The following is a 22046-nucleotide window of genomic DNA, read 5'->3' as shown; positions in this document are numbered from 1 at the left end:
GGCGAGCCCCTCACCTGACATTGGATTAATACCAACATTGGCAGGAGGAGCCCTTGAAGCTAGTTATTACTTATTCATTCATGGTATATCATATAATTGCAGTAATTGCACACTTTAAAAACCTCAGTTTAAAGAGGAGGCTATGGCATAGTGGTAAGTCATTGGATGAATAATCCAGAATCACAGGCTAATATTCTGCTGATTTGGATTCAAATCCCCACATGGCTCACAGTCAAATTTAAATTCATTAACAGTTAGTAATGATAAGCTTAGTCCAACTCATCCATGCCGACCAGAGATCCTAAATAAATCTAATCCCATTTGCCAGTATTTGGCTCATATCCCTCCAAACCCTTCCTGTTCATTTACCCACCTAGATGTCTTTTAAATGTTGTAATTATACCAGCCTCCACCATTTCCTCTGGCAGCTCATTCCATTCACGCACCACCCTCTGCATGAAAAAAATTGCCCCTTGGATCCCTTTTATATTTTCCCCAGTCACTTTAAACCTATGCCCTCAGCTTTTGGACCCTCCCCCCCCCCTCCCCCCTCCATCCTGAAGAAATGACAGTGGCTATTTACTCTATCCATGCCCCTCATGATTTTCTAAATCTCTATAAGGTCACCCCTCAGCCTTTGATGTTCCAAGGATACTAATCTCAGTCTATTCAGCTTGTCCCAAAAGCTCAAACCCTCCAACTCTGGCAACATCCTTGTAAATATTTTCTGAGCTCTTTCAAGTTTCATAACATCCTTCCTATTAGGAGGGAGACCAGAATTGCACACAGTATTCCAATAGTGGCCTAACCAATGTCCCGTATAGCCGCAAGATGATCTCCCAAATTCTATACTCAATGCACTGACCAATAAAGGCAAGCATACTAAATGCCTTCTTCGCTGTCCTAGACTCTGCTTTCCATGAGCTATGAATCTGCACTCCAAGGTCTGTTTATTACCGTGTAACTTCTGATGGTCATTGTAAAAACCTACCTGGCTGACTGATTATCTGATATAGAAAGATGTCTGCCATCCTTACCTGGTCTGGTTTCCATTTGATGCCAGAATCACAGCAATGTGGTTGACTCTTAACTCTACTCTGGGAAATTAGCCAGTAATGCCCTCTTCTTATGGTCAAAGAGAAACAAATTGGCATAAGGATGAGAAAGGCTGTCACAAGTTTCTCAGGATGAAAGCAGGAAGATGTTGGGTGCCAAATTGCTACCCTCCCACACCCTACCCCCAACACTAAGTTGGCTAAACATTCCAGCACATGCGAGAGAATTTCACCCAAGTTGGTAATGTTTTCCTCTGCATTCTTCAACATATTGTAGCACCACTGCAATTCTGCAATTTTCCCCTTTGACCGTCTAAAGTCTGAAATTGTCAAAATACACTGTTTGTAACTTCACAGAATCAGTTTTCTGAAATCCACACTTTTAATGTTATTGCAGTGATAACACTTCTAAGTAATTCTGCAGGGACTGGTGTTCAAATTGAAAACTGGGACCTCTCATCCTTTCAATCATTGTGTCAGTGGGAGACTGTGAAGATAACAACCAGTGATTTTGAGTTCATCCTTAGGTTGGCACTTCGTAAAAAATCAATAGCAATTTTTTTTGGATAATAGCAATATTTCATTTGACTTGTTTTCTTTTTAACAGCACCTGCATCATCACATTTAATGAGATCTGAAACCAAGGGTTTTGTGTATGAAGTTAAAGAATTAATATTAGGTGCATCATCCATGATGGTATCAAAATAGTCCATGCCTTCTCCCTTTTCAGTATTGTAGGTCTCTTACCTTTTAGTAGCAAATGTATCTGAAATCTTTTGTGCTGCTCGGCTTTAGAGTTTGAAAGTCACTCAAATCACTCAAACTCATGCTTTAAAACATACTTGTCAGGAGAGTTGTATCACAACTCCATATATACCAGAAAATCATAAATACTCAAATTCCATTTTCTGCTTGAAACTTAACGCTGAAATGATTTAAGTTGTGGCAGGTAAAACACTTTCTAATTTTATGATCGGTCCACCTGAATGACAATAAATCTACTGGACCTAAAAAGTACCTTACAAATCATTTTCATTCACACCCTATTCTAACTTGACTGCAATTACGTTTTCAACTGATTTTCATACATATTCTGTGCACTGTTTTAACATAAATTACATGTCTCCATAATATTGTAGATATCATAAACAATCTGGATAGAAAACCACTCACTGTAGACTCATTCTGTGCAATTGCTCTGTATTAATTAACACAGATACTGTGTCTTCATTTAATTGCAGTGCATCCTGTCATTGCATTGTTTAGTGCGCCTACAGAAATAAATGTGAAATCTAAGAACTGATGGCAAGTTGAAAACGAAAAGAAATGCTTATAGTGATGACAAAAATTAAAACAACAGGGAACCATTGCTACAAAGACAATGCAGAAATAATGAAACAAAATAAGAAAACAAAACTTGAAGAACAAAGATCTTTGTGTTTCTCATCCATTTTGAACTAGATGTGAATAAGACATGGCCCGGAAAACAGCGAGTGTCACATCAGAGCATAGAATTAGGACAAACGCGAAGAAAATGGTAAATAAACTATGGAGAAACCATAGAGAAGATATTTAATTCATGGCCACCTATATATCATACTTAAAGTCAACACCAGACCTCAAAATCTTATGAAGAATATGCCAAATCCAAGTTGCACAGGAAGTGCATCAGATGCCATGTCTTAAACTGTAAGCAATTTAGAATCCTTTGTCTGATTAAATACTCTTTTACCAATCATATTGTATTCATTATTTCACAAATCCTTGGCATTAACTTTTGAGAAGGAGGTGGCACTGTGTGATTTGAACAGTCGACATCCAAAGACATTTAGCATCCATATACATGGGTTGTGCATTAGAGTGCAATAATTCGGGGAGGTTGAGTTGCTTGGCAACATGATCTTGTCTCATTCTCAGTGCCTTTGTGAAATTCAAACCAGTTATTTTCATAATGTTATCAGTCCATTGAATCATCTTCTAATTTACACATTTCTGTCTCCTGGTCCTTCCAGCATCATCTTTATTGTAGGATAGCTCCAGGCCACATGCCCAAAGTAACTCAACTTCGATTAGGCTGAATGGCCTAGTTTGCTATGTTCCTATAAATCTGTACAATTCTTTAGCCGAGAAGGCTCTGGAGATTCAGTCATTGAATATGTTCAAGGTTGGGATTGGTGAATTTCTACATCAATAAATATGGAAATAGTACAGGGAAATGGTGATGAAGTGGAAGATCAGCCATGATCTGACTGAATGACCAAGCAAGCTTGAACGCCTGAATGGCCATTTCCTGCTCCTATTTCTTATATTGTGTGTAAAGTCATTACTTCAGATCACCTTTTTAATTTAGGTTTATTTATGGCTGAGAAAAACTACAGAGACCTGCAGCTGGTGGCAGAACATAATATGAAAGACCTCATTCGCAGATGCACAGAAACTGTGGGGCTGTGTCTCTGGGAGTATCATTTTGCCATGCAGGCTGTGGCAGCGCTGCAACCCTGAAACAGAAGCAATTGCAGTGCCACACCAGCTCCCACTCCTCACAGCCTATTGCTCTGAAGGTTATTGTTGCTCTGAATTTCCATGCTTCAGGGTCTTTCCAGATTGTAACACCTGACCCTGGGAACATCCATCAATTTGAAATGCTTCGCTGCAATGAATAGGTGAAAAATGCTCTCCTTGCTCAGCAAAAGAAAGTTAGATTTTATCATTTGAACCAACAGGGCAGAATGACAGAACCCTGGGCTTCACTAGGGACAGAAGGAGTCCTTCCCAAGACAGAAAATAACTGATAGAACCCACATAGATTTGTGTCTCGTGTTATGGAGGTGCAGAAACACTTCTACACCTACATTACACTAGTATATCATAACCCAGAACGTGCAGTAACAGAAAGGCTCCAACCATACACTAGTGATAAAACATACAGAACCACATGCATGTAACACAGGCCAACGTGTATAATATGGTAAATTTCCTGCCCTAAATGAGATTAGTGAACCAGATTGGTTTTTTACAACAATGAACAATGCTTTCAAGGTCATCATTGGACTTTGTAAAAAAAATTCTAGTCTTTATTGAATTTACATTCCACTATCTACCATGATGGGATTCAAATCCAGGTCCCAAGAGTGTGTTACAATTATATAGATGAACAAATCTGCAAGGAAATTACAGAGAGGGAAAAACATTCTACAGTAATTATAATGAGGGACTTCAATCATCCGTACATTGAGTAGGACTAGAGTAGTGCAAGGGACAGCAAGGGAGGACCAGGGATCCTAAGGGTGTAGTCAGGAGTAAATGGAAAAATGTTAGTAATGAAAAGGTTCTGGAGAAATTAATGGGACAGAAAACTGAGAGTGATCTCATTGAATGTATAAAATTCTGATAGGGCTGCAAAGAAATGATATTTCCTTGCCTGGGGGATTGTAGAATAAGGATTAAAATCTCAGGATATGGGGAAGGCCATTTAGGACTGAGGTGATGAGAGATTTCTTTACTCAAAAAGTGATGAACCAAGTGAATTCTGTAGCACATTTGTAGACGGCACAGTGGTACAGTGGTTAGCACTGCTGCCTCACAGCGCTAGAGACCCGGGTTCAATTCCCGCCTCAGGCGACTGACTGTGTGGAGTTTGTACATTCTCCCCGTGTCTGCGTGGATTTCCTCCAGGTGCTCCGGTTTCCTCCCACAGTCCAAAAAAATGTACAGGTAAATGTAGGGGAATGGGTTTGGGTGGGTTATGCTTCGGCGGGTCGATGTGGACTTATTGGGCCGAAGGGCCTGTTTCCACACTAAGTAATTTAATTTGACTGTGGAGGTCAAGTCACTGAATATACTTCTTCATGTGAATCCAAGGAAAGCAATGGGACCAGATGGAGTACCAGGCCGTGCACTAAGAGCATGTGCAGATCAGCTGGCAGAGATCTTCTCAGACATCTTCAACCTCTCCCTGCGGCAGGCCACTGCCTCTGCCTGTTTCAAGAGGGCCAATATCATCCCTGTGCCTAAGAAGGCTCATGCAGCATGTCTCAATGACTACCGTCCAGTGGCCGTAACTTCAGTGGTCATGAAGTGCTTTGAAAGGCTGGTCATGGCATTAATCAACTCTAGCCTCACCACTATTCTTCACCCACTCCAATTTGCCTATCAGACCAACAGATCCACGTCGGATACCATATCACTTGCCCTTCACTCCTCCCTAGAACATCTTGACACCAAAGACAACTACGTAAGAATCCTACTCATTGACTACAGTTCATCTTTCAACACTATTATCCTCTCAAGACTGATTACTAAACTTAGTGATCTCGGTCTAAGCCCCACTCTCTGCAACTGGATCCTCAGTTCCCTGACCCACAGGCCACAATCAGTGAAGACTGGGGACAATATTTCATCATCACTAATACACATCACTGGAGCCCCTCCACGGGTGCGTACTCAGCCCCCTACTACTGTACTCACTGTATACCCATGACTGCATTGCAAAATACCAGACTAATGCCATTTACAAGTTCGCTGATGACACCACCATAGTCGGTTGAATCTCAGATGGCGACGAAGCAGACTTCAGACCTGGAAATATGGTACTCTTTGAACAACCTAGCTCTCAATGCCAGCAAAACCAAGATTTGGAGATGCCAGTGTTGGGGTGTACAAAGTTAAAAATCACAACAGCAGGTTATCGTCCAACAGCTTTAATTGGAAGCACTAGCTTTTGGACTGCTGCTCCTTCAGGTGGTTGTGTGTCCACAACCACCTGATGAAGGAGCAGTGCTCTGAAAGCTAGTGCTTCCAATTAAACCTATTGGACTATAACCTGCTGTTGTGTGATTTATGGCAAAACCAAAGAACTCATTATTGACTTTCGGCCAAATGTTACTCATGCCCCCCCCCACACATTAACAGCACAGAGGTGGAACAAGTGGAGAGTGTCAAGCTCTGGGAGGGGTCATCCACAACAAGCCTTCTTGAACTCTTCATGTGGATGCACTGGTTACAAAGGCCCAACAACTTCTCTTCTTCCTCAGGCAGCTGAGGAAGTTTGGCATCTCGGTGAATACCCTTGCCAATTTTTACAGCTGCACCATCGAGACCATTCTGTCTGGATGTATCACTACCAGGTATGGCAACCGTACCATTCTAGATCAGAGACAGTTACTGAGAGTGGTGAACTCGGCTCAGACAATCACAAAGGCCAGCCTCCCATCTATAGAATCCATCTACCAGGTCCGCTTTCAAGAAAAAGCTGCACATTCTCAAAGAGCCATCCCACCCTGTCAATGTTTTTCTAAACCTCTACCATCGGGGAGAAGGTACAGAAGCCAAAACACGTGCACCAGCTAGTTTCGTAACAGTTTCTACCCTACTGTTGTTAGAATACTGAATGGACTCACAAAACTCTTAACATTCGCCTGTACCTATGTTTTTGTTTTTGTCGCTGTTTAACTATTATTTACTATCTATGCTACTTAACTCTGTGATCTGCCAGTATTACTCACAAGACAAAGCTTTTCACTGTGCCTCGGTGCACGTGACAATAAATTCAATTCAATTCAATATATTTAAGAAATAGATATGTTTCTATACATTTGAAGCGTCAAAGGTTATTGGAAGAGAGCAGGACTTCAAAGTTTGTGAGAAGATTTGTAGCTCGGGTGCTCGTTGTTGTGGTTCTGTTCGCCGAGCTGGGAATTTGTGTTGCAGACGTTTCGTCCCCTGTCTAGGTGACATCCTCAGTGCTTGGGAGCCTCCTGTGGAGCGCCTCTGTGATCTTTCCTCTGCCATTTATAGTGGTTTGAATCTGCTGCTTCCGGTTGTCAGTTCCAGCTGTCTGTTGCAGTGGTCGGTATATTAGGTCCAGGTCGATGTGCTTATTGATTGAATCTGTGAATGAGTGCCATGCCTCTAGGAATTCCCTGGCTGTTCTCTATTTGGCTTGTCCTATAATAGTAGTGTTGTCACAGTCGAATTCATGTTGCTTGTCATCTGCGTGTGTGGCTACTAATGATAGCTGGTCATGGACCAGCAGGACTATAGATAGCAGGACTATTGTGCTGAGATAGAGATCAACCTTTATAATGATGAAGCATAGAACAGGCTTGTTGGGCCAAGTGGCCTACTCCTGCACATGCCAAGACGTGTGCATCTTCCTCATAATCAAACCAGTGAACTGTACAGTCACACACAGCTTACTCAAAAAGTGTGACAGAAAATTGGGATGTTATGCTGGCAGTATTAGTTGTCATCTAAGTGTGGGGGCCAGTGAAGTGGATGATTTGCTCAGAGGTCATAGTGACTGGGTGTTGTTGGAGTGTTTATTAGTTCTGGATGATTCGCAGTGATCGGAATGGCAGTAATGTATCAAAGGTTCAGACTCTTTGAATGTTTCATCAAAATGAGCAGTCACTTTCCTTATGAACATGCAATCAAGCGTAAGTTAAAAATCTTAAGTTGCATCTGAACCTAGTTTTCCTCAGTGTATCATATGCCTTTTCTGTGCCTTCAGGTTAAACTAATCTTGCTGTGGAAATCTCAAGAAGATATTAGGACCCTTACTTGAAAGTTCAAAGGAACTAATTTTTCAACCACGATCAATGTGACATAATACACAGATATTTTCTATCTATCCTTCGAAGCTTAATGGATTGATCACCTGAAATACAGACATGGTACCGGCCAGATCTTAAATCAAAGTGTTTTTTTTTTCAATCTGAACCCAGTGTTGGCGTGACATGAGAACCTAAATTCATATTCACATGCACATGCTCATGCAGAGGATAAAACTGTTGAACTGATTGGCCTGTTCCTGTGCTGTAAAATTTTACATAAATCTGATCTACTCATCTCCACTCAGGTCAACTGAAATTAAACAGTAAAATCAGGATGCTCATTAATTCCTAGCCAACAGTGTATAATATTTGAAATGTCATCACCATCATCTTTTTCTGAAAAGGCAAAGCTAATGGTGTTATTAATAATCTATGTGGAGTAACTAGATCTGCAGCTGTTAACACCAGTGCTTCAAATTAAAATTAACCACAGTGGTAAGTGGCCCTATAATGCAATCACAATTGTAATAAAGGTATAGTTGTTTTGTAAGATCACAATAAATGATGTCGAGAAAATTGCATAATATGGATGCTTGAGCTAACATAACTTATGTTTACTTATACCAAAGTCTATTACATATGTTGCAGGTGCTACTTATATTGTTGGCGTACCTGATGTAGTGGGAGGCATAAGACGATGATAACTGCATCAACATTCTGATTAAGAGCTGCTTCTTCCCTGTGCACATGGTGTATTAAAGCATAATGGAGCAAATAGATGTGGATCAACCTGATCTATATTCATTCCATTTGTTTGCTGTAATAGGGTTTTAGTTAAGCTGTTGTGCCCACTAATTAAAACCTTGTGATATATGACTCCATAGATTAGAATTGTTTTCTTATCTTAATGAACTTGCTGTGTTTACTCTCTAGCAGCAGTTAGAGTATGTTTCCTTAGACACACATAGTCTGCTGTGCTTCCAAATTAAGATTGAATGCAAGAGTTGCTTAATTAGCTGTTGCATCAATCAAAGTTGTTTAAATTCTAGATGTAACACAAATCTATTTCCAGCTCATCTGAACTTGTAGGTTCCTTTTCATTTTCATGTTTACCTAGGTAACTGGGAATTTGCTTTTATTGATCTGATGTTTGTTCAATTCAATTCAGAGTCAAACAAGATTAAATTTGCTCAGTTTACTGTACTGGATCAGGTACAGTGGAAGCATTAGGTTTCCTAAATTGGATTTAATTTTCTTTAACCCTGTGTCAAAATGGGATTATGTGCTTTAATCATAACCTTTAAAGAATTTTAAGAATATATTTTGTTTTGAAGGAAACTCTGTTGGCTTGCTAAAGACTCGTTTCTAGTACAGAAGGAGGCTATTCAGTCCATTATGTCCATACCAGTCATCAGAGATCTAACTACATTATCCTATTTACCACACCTTTTCCCAAAGACTTGGATGGAATCAAACAAAATGACATTTGCTCAGTTTCCTGTACAAGATCAGATGCATTCCTTCATCCCTCTGTCTGTCAACTAGGAATCTCAACAAGACTGTTGGCAACTTTGTTATCATACTGAGATGAATTTCCAAACACATATCCAAACTTTCACTGAGACCATCTATCACTATTAAAATAATGGCAACCAAATTCATCCTGATTCAGCTTCTCTGCTCCTAAAGCCTTCACCCAAATCCTTATAAACATCTAAGCTTGATTGTTGGCCAGCTTTTCACCTTCGACCCTCCACAAACTTGAGCGTGTCATAAGTTCTGCCATTTATGTCCTTTCTTAAACAAAGAGAGGAATCTTCCTCTCGCAGAGCTCAAAGGCCTGATGGCAGAAAAGAAATTTAATCTGGTGGATTGGTGACATACCAGAACTCCCATCACCTTTCCATCTCTAATGTTGACCACTTATTGATGAATTAAGGACCTATTCCTGTCTGGGAGCAATTGTTAAATGTCCAAGCTGGATGAGAAAGTGTTAACTTATCTGACCAGTAAACCAGTGCAGGCCAACTGGGGGCAAGGAGGTATCTCCATCGGCACTAAACTGTATGTGATCAAGAGACTGAACGCATGACTGATGGCTGACCACTGATAGTCACACTCTCTGCCTCTTCTTGACCCCCATAACTTACCACCTCCCCATATCCATTGTCCTTTGATTGGCCAGGAGCTCTTGGTAGCCAAGAGTTCCTCAATCAGGATCATAGCATGGATAGAAAGCCTGTTAAATATCAATTAACTGCCTTCAGGTGTAAGGCTTTGAAAATTGTTCTTTCCACCTCTCCTTCTTTCAATTTGCTTTTCATCCTTTGTGGTGCCCCTTAAAACCTATTTCTTTCACATCTTTCAGGCATCTGCCCTAATATCTTCTAATTTTGATCTGTGTCAAATTTTGTTTCATTCCTCTCCTGTAAAGCACCTTGTGACATTTTACTATTTTTTCTTTTATTTTTAAAGGTGCTTTATAATTACAAGTTGTATATAAAATGGAAAGATGTTTTTCCTAAATTCTTGGTACTCACTGAGATTTGACTGAGCTAAATTTCAGAGTTAAGAAATAGTTGCGGAAAGGTCTACTAGTTACTCTTTTTGAACTATAACAGCCATTTTATATATTGAAAACTACATGAACTGAGCGAGTGAGTTAGACTTACAGAATGCTGCTTTCTCATTGAAGGTCACATATCCCTAAATTTGATAGTGGAAAAAGAATACAGCAACTAATAACCTGCAACAAACCTTGCTCGAGATACTCAACTAGTCAGACATCACCTGTGAAAAGATCAATACATTGCTTTTTCTCTGAGTCATGCTCCTATTACTCTCTGCTATTTACCTGTTATTTAGGTTTCATACAATTTGCTGATTAATCAGTGATATTATTTCTATTCAAATTATCCTTGGTTAAAACAAAAACTGTCCTTCGTGCAATATTGCAACTTTCTTGTGAGATCGCAGTATTTTGTATTGTACATTGTTTGAGATAATCATTAAAATTCTTGTTAAAGCTTTTGGAGATTAGTACCATGGACATTTGCAACAATAGAAATAAAATACTGGTGTACTGACCTGAAGGTTTTAAACTCCAGTTGAGAGGTAACGTCAATGAATTAGCTAGTCATTATTGCCAATTCTCTGGAGTGTTAGCTATTCTACCATGCCCTCCGAGCTGTCTTGATGCAGCCTGTGTTACAGTTGTACCATGAGAATTGTCTCTAATCATTGTTGTAGAGAGAAAATCATCCTCATATACTTTATAACAACAAGATCTCTCAATACAAATACTATAAATACTTCTTCACAGTTGAGGTATGCTGAGACAGTTCATATTGAGGTAGCCCAAAATCATTAGAAACTTAGGGTTTCATGATGGGCTCTCAGGACATATAATAAGTTAATAAGATTGTGTAGAAGTGGTTAAAGCACAACTGGTGTATTGTGCTTAGCTTTGAGCACTTTAATATAGCTACACAGAGTATTCTTCAGTTCAAGTTCTTTGCTGAGAGGTAGGTCCAACTCACACTGTTGACATCGCCATCTCCAGTAGGGTAAGGAGAGAGGTCCTAAATCCATCCCAGCCAGAACGGAAATTGAAACCCATGTTGATGGCACCAATCTGATCCACACTGGTTATCTGAACCGACCAATCCTCAAGCACTCTGTGTTTCTGTGGTAACATATGCGTTTAGATGCATTTTGTAGCTTGGAGCAAAGGACAGCAATGGTAGAAACTCCACTTACTTCCCATCACAAGCTGACGAGAAATCTCACTCACTCTTTCCACCTGCCATTGGCATATGTCAGAAGGATATGTAAGTTGATGTTCAACCTGTTTGGTTGTGTTACAAATGCATTAGAAGGTATGAAGCCTGGAAGAACTACACCACAATATAAAATAGAGCTACAAGGAGAGACTTAAAGTAACTATGCCTGGTTTGAGCAAAGGAAATTTGATAATGGATTTTTTTTTAAACCAAGAAAGTGCTATGACAAAAACATTATGATAAAACATAACACAAGCTATTGAAAATATTTAGAGATATTGAGCAGATTTATCAACACCTGTAAAGAGAAAACACAAGTTATGATGTTTCAAGAATTTACGTTTTGTATAATCACAGCCTCACTGCTTGTGAAACCAAGTATATTATCCCTCACTGGAGTAGCATGCTAAAAATCAAGTCCACTATTCTGGAGTAATCTCAAAAGTCAAAGGTTATGAAAAGTTTACAGATATCTCTGTAACCTGTCTTTTAAACCCATGTTGACAGAAAGTATGGCTATGTTTCTGTATTTAAGCAGATTCTGTATTTAAGCAGATTTCTATTTATTACAAACAAATGGATTCTAATTATAGGTAAACAGTTATGAACTTTGGCAAATAACTCTATGAATTAAAACTCTAAGCCTTTTATGAACTCCCCCTCCCTTACACACACATACAGAGACACATCAGTAGGGAATAAAAGGGTGTTATGGGCACAGAGAAAAACTGAGAAAGCAGATCTATAGTCTCTGTTCACAGGATTAACTACAATGATTCTTCTCTCGTCAGGATGCTGCTTTCTAGTCTTCCTTCTTTGGATGCTTTCTGTGGTTTCCAGGACACAGGGTGTTTGGTTCGCCCTTATACAAGGTTTTTGACATATTAGTTAAAAGCCACAGCTTACAGCAACTGCTCAAGGCAAAATAAACCGTATTTCTTCAGGCTTAATATATACAGAGACAGCTCCAGAGTCTGTGAAGATCTGATGCCTTCTCCCTATGTTGCTCACAACCCCAAGCTGTTCAGCTACCAAGGGAACCAGTCACATGGCTGTTGACAATCAGAGCTTTTGTCAGTGATAACTGATAATGAGACCACTGACCAATCAGCTACTTGTTGCTGGCTGAATCTCCAGTTGTTCACAGCCCTTGGCTCCAGGTTGTCTGTAAGTTCTCCATTACTGCTTGGACCAGCAACAGTGTAACCAGCATTTAGCAAGATAGTCAGGTTAACTGCTTTTCACAAGTGCTGTCATCCGTCAATAATCCTTGGATTTTAAAACAGTGGTTTTCCTATTCCAGACAACAATTTAAAAACAGACTTTTTTGCTTGAGAAGTCTTTACAATGACAAGGGATCATCAATCTAAAATTGTCAGTAGTCAGACAGATTATGAGAAATTTCTTTGCATAGAAAGTAAGAAGCAAAGACCATTGCATCTTTTAGGGAAATCAAATTAAACATTTGATGCCGAAGAATATAAGAGCAGAAAGCTGTATGTTCAAATTTGTATTGTAGCAACAGAAATCTGGTGCACAATTGCTCAACAGAAAAGCATTATTCTACAAAGATGCACACAAATATATGAATAAGAGTGGGACTGTGTCATTTGGCCCCTTGACCCTCCTCTGCCATTCAGTAAGTCTATGGCAGATCTGATGGGGTGGCTGCAATTGCACATTTCTAAAAACCTTTTTAAACCTAAACTTTTATATGTTTACAGAATACTTGTGTGCTTTCCGCTGAGAGGCTTTTCCATGAAAACTAATGCATGTGCATATCTTTAATTTGAAAGATATAGCATGTTTGGTTCAGCAACTCTTAATCTTCTGAGATATATTAATTGTAGTTGGTGGTTCTCCATGAGGTAATTTTGTGCAAGGTTTAATAGCCTATTTGTGCAATATTTATTTGGTATAAGCTTACTGTATCCACATGAAATGCAGTAAGCATTATCTCACTCCTTTTAGAAAGGTGAAATATTTATAGGAACAGTGTTCTCAAAATTACTTCTAGAAATTGTAGAATTCCCATTAGAGTTAACTCTTTGAGCTTAATTACACTTTCTGAGAGCAGGCTGTAATATATTCACTCATTTTACTCAGGAGACCCTCATTATCAAGTGGAAGAAGTTATTTCCTAAAATGTAAGATTTAAATACAATTAATGATTCATCAGCAATATGTCAAGATCAACTGGCTTGAAATGAGACTCAACGGGAGAGATTTTAATAATCAGGCAGCTGATAGGCTAAGCATGCTCAACCAGTAGGAGGCCAGGTCCATTTTGAACATCAGGACTCATTATCATATAATCAGCAAACTACAGGAGCTAAATGTGTACTGATGTAGTTTGCCAGCTTCAAGCCAGGTGACCAAGCATCCTCACTAGCAGGAATGTAACTCTCAAGGGTAAGCAGTTGGTTATTCCTCTGAGCACTATGAAAATAATTGTAAACCTACCTGTTACATGCCACTTTTGCTCTCCTGCACTGAAAAGCTGTGTCAAGCATAAACAGCATACGATCTGCCTGGTTGACCATCAAAATGACATTCGGGCTCCAGATTACTAGATGTGATTATTTACTGAACAGATGGAGCAGATGAAGTGCCACCACATACTAGACAATAAATTGTTTGTTTGGCTCCAGCAGATCCTTTTGCATGTAATAGCCCAAGTTTGAATACTTCCCCACTGTTTAGAACTAACCTAGGTTATTAACAATTCAATTACTTTTGTTCATATCGATATCTAATATACTAATGCCCTTCAGGAAAGGAAACTGCCATCCTTACCTGGTCTAGCTTACATGTGACTCCAGACCCACAGCAATGTAATTGACTCTTAACACCCCTCTGAGCAATTAGGGATGGGCAATAAATGTTGGCCTAGCCAGAAATGCCCTCATGGCATGAATGTATTTTTAAAAATTATTATTTTAACATTTCTATGATTCCAAAAAATATACACACAATAACTGATGTCAGAATTGAAAATTAATATTAGATAGTTATGGCTAATGACTCTTTTCCACAATGAAAGTGCTTACAATTAAATTTTAAAAATAAATGTATTTCATTTGTTTTTATTTTGTGGCTGAATTTAAAAGAAAAGCAAATGCTAATTAGTGAAGAATTCTATATAGATTAAGCATAAAAAGTAATTACTTTGTATAATGTAATGTATTTTTCTCATCTTTTATAGGTCTATCATTACTCCTACACTGCATCATATATTATTTATGACATACATACCAGGTCAGTAAAATATCTATTTATGAAGTTATTTCAAAAGTTTTCAATTTTCTTGATATTTGTAAGAAATAAATCATATGCTAAAGATTTTTGAATGCTGGTGAATATTCCACTTGGTGATGTTAATACAGATTAAAAGCTTTTCAGGACTTTGCACATGCCATTTTGTTTTCTTATCATTTGCCTCTCATATTTTATTGTTAAACAGTTGCTATTCTCTGAACTATCCTCTTCCAAACAAGAATTGATGGGAGGAAGAACAGGAACTATTAGATTTCTTTATTATTTCCAACATAAGCAATAGTGTCAATGATGATATATTCACCAATTCCTGCCTCAAGCCACTAAAGAGGTTTGATAATTTAGCATTTAAAAATTAGGCCACCTTGCTTACACTTTTAATTCTGGATTATAATGTTGCACTCAGTTATAATATGATTTATTAAAATAACAAAGGAAGGAATATTCATTATTTCTGTGTAGTGATATTAAAATGTTCTTAATATCATTAATGTTTTGGTGGTTGGTTTCTATCAAAGATCATTTTCCTTTATTAAAATTAGGGATAAATAGCATAGAATATAACTGAACTGATTGGGTCCAGATTATTGATGTAACACAGCCAGTTTGAATTGGCTAATCCTTTAAAATCATGCATATGCATTCATAAAGGGAATGCATTCTAAAGTGGAAAGATTGTTTCCCATACATTTCCCACAATCATAGCAGTGACAGATAACTAACAGGAGAAGGCTTGTTAAATTTATTTCACAAAGGTGGACCCCATTCTATGCCAACGTATCTTATCCAGAACCAGTAAATCATGGGAGTTAGCTTGAAGATAGTGAATTATTCACCAAATTTCTCGATCTAAAACATAGACAAAGGATAGATTTATAGTGGAGAGACACCTGGACAATCTGTAGTATTTTTGTAATGAGAATCATAAATCACAGACATCTCTGCAGGGTATTTGACAAATCTATGCATATCTCCTGTCCCTATAAATTTTGTTTTTTCAAATATATATTGACTTCCCTTTTTAAAATCATTTCCAGATGCTGCACCTCGTAATGTTTCTGATGAGGCAGTCCATATCCAGGCATTCTTTTTTCATTAAAAAAAGGCTCCAAACTTTTCATTTCATTATTGTGGTGACATTCTTAAATTTATGGTCTATTGTTATGAATAAGTAATTCTCCTCTATTGTCTTTATAGAAAACCTTTATTGTTTTTAATTCTTTGATTAAGGCCAAAATAGAATCAACAATTGGCCATCGGGCCCCTCAAGCCTGCTGTACCATTCAATAAGATCATGGCTGATCTAATCTTCCTCACATCCACTTTCCCACCTTTGTCCCATAGCCATTTATTCCCCAGCTGATCAAAAATCTATCTCAGCCTTCAATACACACAAGGATCCTATTCCCACAACTCTCAGTGACAAGGAGTTCCAAAGACTCTTAACCCACTGAGAGATGAAATTTCTCCTTATTTCAGTCTTAAATTGGCACTCCTTTACTCTGAGACTGTGCCCTCTGGTGCTAGACAGCCCCATGAGGGGAGACGTCCTCTCAGCATTTACCCTGTCAAGTACCTTAAGACTCCTTTATATTTCAATGAGATCACCTTCAGTTTTCTAAACTCCAATGAGTAGAGTGTCAACCAACCTGTTTAGCCTTTGCTCATAAGGCTATCCCTCCACACCTGGGATCATCCTAGTGAACATTCTTGGAACTGCCTCCAAAGGAATGATATCTTTCCTTAAATACTGCTCACTGTACTCCAGATGTGGTGTCACCAGCACCTTATACAGTTGCAGTAATAAAGTACTCTTATACTCTAAACGCTTTGAAATAGGGAACAACTTTCCATTAGCCTTCCTGATTACCTGCTGCACCTGTGTGCGAGCTTTTTGTGTTTCATGGACAAGTGCCCCCCAAGTCCCTTTGTATTGCAACTTTCTGACGTTTTTCTCCATTTAAATAATACTCTGCTCTTTTGTTCTCTCTTACAAAATGAGCAACTTCACATTTTCCTACATTATACTCCAGTTACCAATTTTTTTGTCCACTTACTTAACCTATCCATATCTCTCTCTAAACTGTTTATAACCACCATACAATATGCCTTTCCATCTATGTTTATGTCATGCACAACTTTGGCTACAGTACATTCACTTCCTTCCTCCAAGTCATTAATATACATAGTAAATAGTTATGGTCCCTGCACTGATTGTTATGGAACCCCACTGGCTATGTATCAACAACCTGAAAAAGAACCCCCACTTGCTGTTTCCTTTAGGTAATTCTCTATCCATGGTAGTATACTACATTTAACATCTTGGGCTCTTAACTTATGATTTAACCTTTGTTTGTTACCTTGTTGACTGTCTTCTGGAAGTCCAAATATAACACATCTACTGATTCATCTCTATCCACTCCAATTTAGGTTTCCTTAAAAAAAACTCCAATAAATTGGACAGATATAATTTGCCCTTCATGAGGCCATGCTGACTATGCTTAATTAGATTATGACTTTCCAAATGTGCTGCAATTACTTCCTTAATAATTGATTCTAATACTTTTTCAACAATACATATTAAACAAATTGACCTGTCGTTAACTGCTTTTTTCCTCCCTCCGTTTTTGAAAAGGGGTGTAATATTATCAGTTTCCATAACCCTGGAACTTCTCAAAACCTAACAATTTTTGAAAAATTATAGCCAATGCATCTACTATCTCTTGAGCTATCTCTTTTAGGATCCTACAATGCAAGCCATCAGGGCAAATTTCTCACTTTTAAGCTGAATATTGAATTCAACATCATGTTATGATCATTACATCCTCAGGGATCTTTTACACTGTGGTCATTTTTATACCTGTTTCATTACCCATTACCAGATCAAAAACACCTGCCCCTGGTTGATGTCACAACAAATTGCTCAAGGAAACTAGGCAAAAGTGAGGACTGCAGATGCTGGAGATCAGAGTCTAGATTAAAGTGGTGCTGGAAAAGCACAGCAGGTCAGGAAGCATCTGAGGAGTAGGAAAATCGACGTTTTAGGCAAAAACCCTTAATCAGGAATGAAGGTCTTTTGCCCGTGGGCAAAAGCTCTAGGAAACTACCCATAATGCATTCTATGGGTTTGTTGTCATGGCTACCCTTTCCAATTTGATTAACCCAATCAACGTCAAGATTAAAGTCACACATAATTATTGTTCTATTATTTTTATATGCTCCTATTATTTGTTGATTTACAAAGCCTTATCTATAGCCCTTGTTATGCAATTCACCAGGACTCTGGTCCCAGAATGGTTCAAGTGGACCCTGTCCCATTGGAACAGCTACCTCCTTCCCAGTACTAGTATTAATTTTTCATGAAGTTGTTGTGCCATTATTTAAGAATGTCTGCAGGGAAATGCCTGGGAACTACAGACCAGTAAGCCTAACATCTGTGGTGGGTACATTGGTAGAGAGGATACTGAGAGGCAGGATCAACAAGCATTTGTAAAGGCAAGGACTCATTTGGGATAGTCAGCATGGCTTTGTCGGGGGGAAATTTAAAAGCTTTGTATCTAAATGCACAAAGCATTTGAAATAAAGTGGTTGAACTAATCACACAGATAGATGTAAGTAGGTACAATATAATCGGGATTGCGGAGGCATGGCTGCAGGGTGACCAGCAATGGGAACTGAATGTCCCAGGGTATTCAGTATTTAGGAAGGACAGGCAAAAAGGAAAAGGTGGTGGAGTGGCATTGCTCTTTGAAGAGGCAATTAACACAGTGTTGAGAAAGGATATGAGCTCTGACAATGTGGAGTCTGTATGGGTTGAATTAAGAAATACGAAGGCAGGTATATATGAGTGTCATATATAGATCCCCAAACTGCCGTGGTGATGTTGGGAATGGCATTGAACAGGAAATGAGAGATGCAGGGAATATTGGTGATCATGAGTGATTTTAATCTGCATATAGATTGGGCAAATGAAATTAACCAAATATTGTAGAGGAGGAATTCTTGGTGTGTATATGGGATGGTATACTTGCTCAAAATGTGGAGGACTCGAGAAAGGTCATCTTAGACAGGGTCCTGAGTAATGAGAAAGGAATCATTGTCAATCTAGCTGTGCACCACCCCTTGGGGATAAGCAACCATAATATGATAGAATTTCTTTTATGATGGAGAATGAGATAGTTGTTTCGGAGACTAGGGTACTGAATCTTAAGAAAGGAAACTATGAAGATATAGAGTGTGAGTTAGCCTTGACAGATTGGGGAGTTACTTAAAGAGATGACAGTGGATAGGTAATGGCAAACATTCAAGGAATGCATGGGGGACTGCAACAGCTGTTTATACCTGTCCGATATAAAAGCAAAATGGGTAAGAGGGCCAATCCACAGCTTGCAAAGGAAATTAGAGATAGTATCCGATCCAAGGAAGAAGCATACAGATTGGCCAAAAAAAACAATAGGTCTGAGGATTGGGAGCAGTTTAAAATTCAGCAAAGCAGGACCCAGGGATCGATTAAGAAGGGGAAAATACAGAACGAAAGTAAGCTTACAGGGAACAAAAGACTGACACTAAGAGTTTCAATAGGTACATGAAGAGAAAGAGATTAGTGCAGATAAATGTAGGTCCCCTACAGATAGAAATTGGGCAATGTACAATAGGGGACAAAGAAATGGCTGAGCAACTGTATTCATATTTTGGCTCTGTCTTCACAAAAAAAGGACACAAATCAGATACCAGAAATGTTGGAGAATGTGAGATTTAGAAAGAGGGAAGAACTGATGGAAATCAATATTAGTAGAGAAATGGTGTTGGGAAAATTGAGGGGATGGAAGGTGGACAAATCCCCAAGGCCTGATAATCTACATTCTACAGTACTTAAGGAAGTGGCTCGAGAAATAGTAGATGCATTGGTGGTCATCTTCCAAGATTCTGCAGACTCTGGAACAGTCCCTACAGATTGGAGGGTAGCTAATGTTATTCCAATAATGAAAAAGGGAGGTAGAGAGAAACAAGGGAATTATATACCAATAGGAGAAAGTGAGGACTGCAGATGCTGGAGATCAGAGCTGAAAATATGTTGCTGGAAAAGCACAGCAGGTCAGACACCCCATGCTGGCCTCTTACCTGCCCTCGATCTCTTCACAGCCAACTGCTGCTGCGACATTAACCGCCTCAACCTCTCCACCCCTCTCACCCACTCCAGCCACTCACCCTCGGAACGTGCAGCCCTCCACTCCCTCCGTTCCAACCCCAACCTCACTATCAAACCAGCAGACAAGGGAGGTGTGGTAGTAGTTTGGCGCACCGACCTTTACACCGCTAAGGCTAAACGCCAGCTCGCCGACAACTCCTTCTACTGGCCTCTTGACCATGACCCCACTTCCCACCACCAAACCATCATCTCCCAGACCATCCATAACCTCATCACCTCAGGGGATCTCCCATCCACCGCCTCCAACTTCATAGTCCCACAACCCCGCATCGCCCGTTTCTACCTCTTGCCCAAAATCCACAAACCTGACTGCCCCGGCCGATCCATTGTCTCAACCTGCTCCTGCCCCACCGAACTCATCTCTGCATACCTCAACATGGTCCTGTCCCCCTTAGTCCAAGAACTCCCCACCTACATTCGGGACACCACTCACGCCCTCCACCTCCTCCATGATTTTCGCTTCCCTGGTCCCGAATGCCTTATCTTCACCATGGACATCCAGTCCCTGTACACCTCCATCCCCCATCACGAAGGACTCAAAGCCCTCCGTTTCTTCCTTTCCCGCCGTACCAACCAGTACCCTTCCATTGACACCCTCCTTCGACCGACTGAACTGGTCCTCACTCTGAACAACTTCTCTTTCCAATCCTCCCACTTCCTCCAAACCAAGAGAGTAGCCATGGGCACCCGTATGGGCCCCAGCTATGCCTGCCTCTTCGTAGGATATGTGGAACAATCCATCTTTCACAGCTACACTGGCACCACCCCTTACCTTTTCCTCCACTACATCGATGACTGTATCGGCACTGCCTAGTGCTCCTACGAGGACGTTGAACAGTTCATCCACTTTACCAACACCTTCCACCCCGACCTCAAATTTACCTGGACTGTCTCAGACTCCTCCCTCCCCTTTCTAGACCTCTCCATTTCTATCTCGGGCGACCGAATCAACACGGACATTTACTATAAACTGACAGACTCCCACAGCTACCTAGACTTCACCTCCTCCCACCCTTCCCAACGTAAAAACACCATCCCATATTCCCAATTCCTTCGTCTCCGCCGCGTCTGCTCCCAGGAGGCCCAGTTCCAATACCGTACAACCTAGATGGCCTCCTTATTCAAAGACCGCAATTTACCCCCAGACGTGATCGACGATGCTCTCTACCGCATCTCCTCCACTTTCCGCTCCTCCGCCCTTGAGCCCTGCCCCTCCAATCGCCACCAGGACAGAACCCCACTGGTCCTCACCTACATCCCCACCAACCTCCATATACATCGTATCATCCGTCGTCATTTCCGCCATCTCCAAACGGATCCCACCACCAGGGATATATTTCCCTCCCCTCCCCTATTCTGAAAAGATCACTCCCTCCGTGACTCCCTCGTCAGGTCCACACCGCCCACCAACCCAACCTCCACTCCCGGCACCTTCCCCTGCAACCACAAGGAATGCAAAACTTGCGCCCACACCTCCCCCCTTACTTCCCTCCAAGGCCCCAAGGGATCCTTCCATATCAGCCACAAATTCATCTGCACCTCCACACACATCATTTACTGCATCCGCTGCACCCGATGTGGCCTCCTCTATATTGGGGAGACAGGCCGCCTACTTGCGGAATGTTTCAGAGAACACCTCTGGGACACCCGGACCAACCAACCCAACCACCCTGTGGCTCAACACTTCAACTCCCCCTCCCACTCCACCAAGGACATGCAGGTCCTTGGACTCCTCCATCGCCAGACCATAGCAACATGACGGCTGGAGGAAGAGCGCCTCATCTTCCGCCTCGGAACCCTCCAACCACAAGGGATGAACTCAGATTTCTCCAGTTTCCTCATTTCCCCTCCCCCCACCTTGTCTCAGTCCTAACCTTCGAACTCAGCACCACCTTCCTAACCTGCATTCTTCTTCCTGACCTCTCCACCCCCCCACCCCCACTCCGGCCTATCACCCTCACCTTAACCTCCTTCCACCTATCGCATTTCCAACACCCCCTCCCCCAAGTCCCTCCTCCCTACCTTTTATCTTAGCCTGCTTGGCACACTTTCCTCATTCCTGAGGAAGGGCTCATGCCCAAAACGTCGATTCTCCTGCTCCTTGGATGCTGCCTGACCTGCAGCATTTTTCCAGCAACACATTTTCAGCAATTATATACTAATAAAAGCC

General features: G+C 40.4%; 1 protein-coding gene across 2 annotated transcripts in view; it reads left to right on the top strand.

Annotated features, from left to right (window-relative positions):
* Positions 1 to 22046, top strand: part of dpp10 (dipeptidyl-peptidase 10 (non-functional)) — a 1734026-nt gene that overhangs the window by 1453889 nt on the left and 258091 nt on the right. For both annotated transcript variants that reach the window (XM_087989191.1, XM_087989192.1), the window contains exon 6: positions 14597 to 14649. In XM_087989191.1, coding sequence (XP_087845317.1) covers positions 14597 to 14649 — 53 coding nt within the window. The remainder of the gene's footprint in view (positions 1 to 14596; positions 14650 to 22046) is intronic.

The sequence above is a fragment of the Chiloscyllium plagiosum genome, unplaced genomic scaffold (assembly GCF_037043375.1).
Source record: "Chiloscyllium plagiosum isolate Xiang-an unplaced genomic scaffold, Cpla_swu_hap1 HiC_scaffold_7, whole genome shotgun sequence".
Classification (NCBI taxonomy): Eukaryota; Metazoa; Chordata; class Chondrichthyes; order Orectolobiformes; family Hemiscylliidae; genus Chiloscyllium; species Chiloscyllium plagiosum.
Note: the sequence above shows the minus strand (reverse complement) of the source record. Positions and strands in the feature narration are given on the sequence as shown.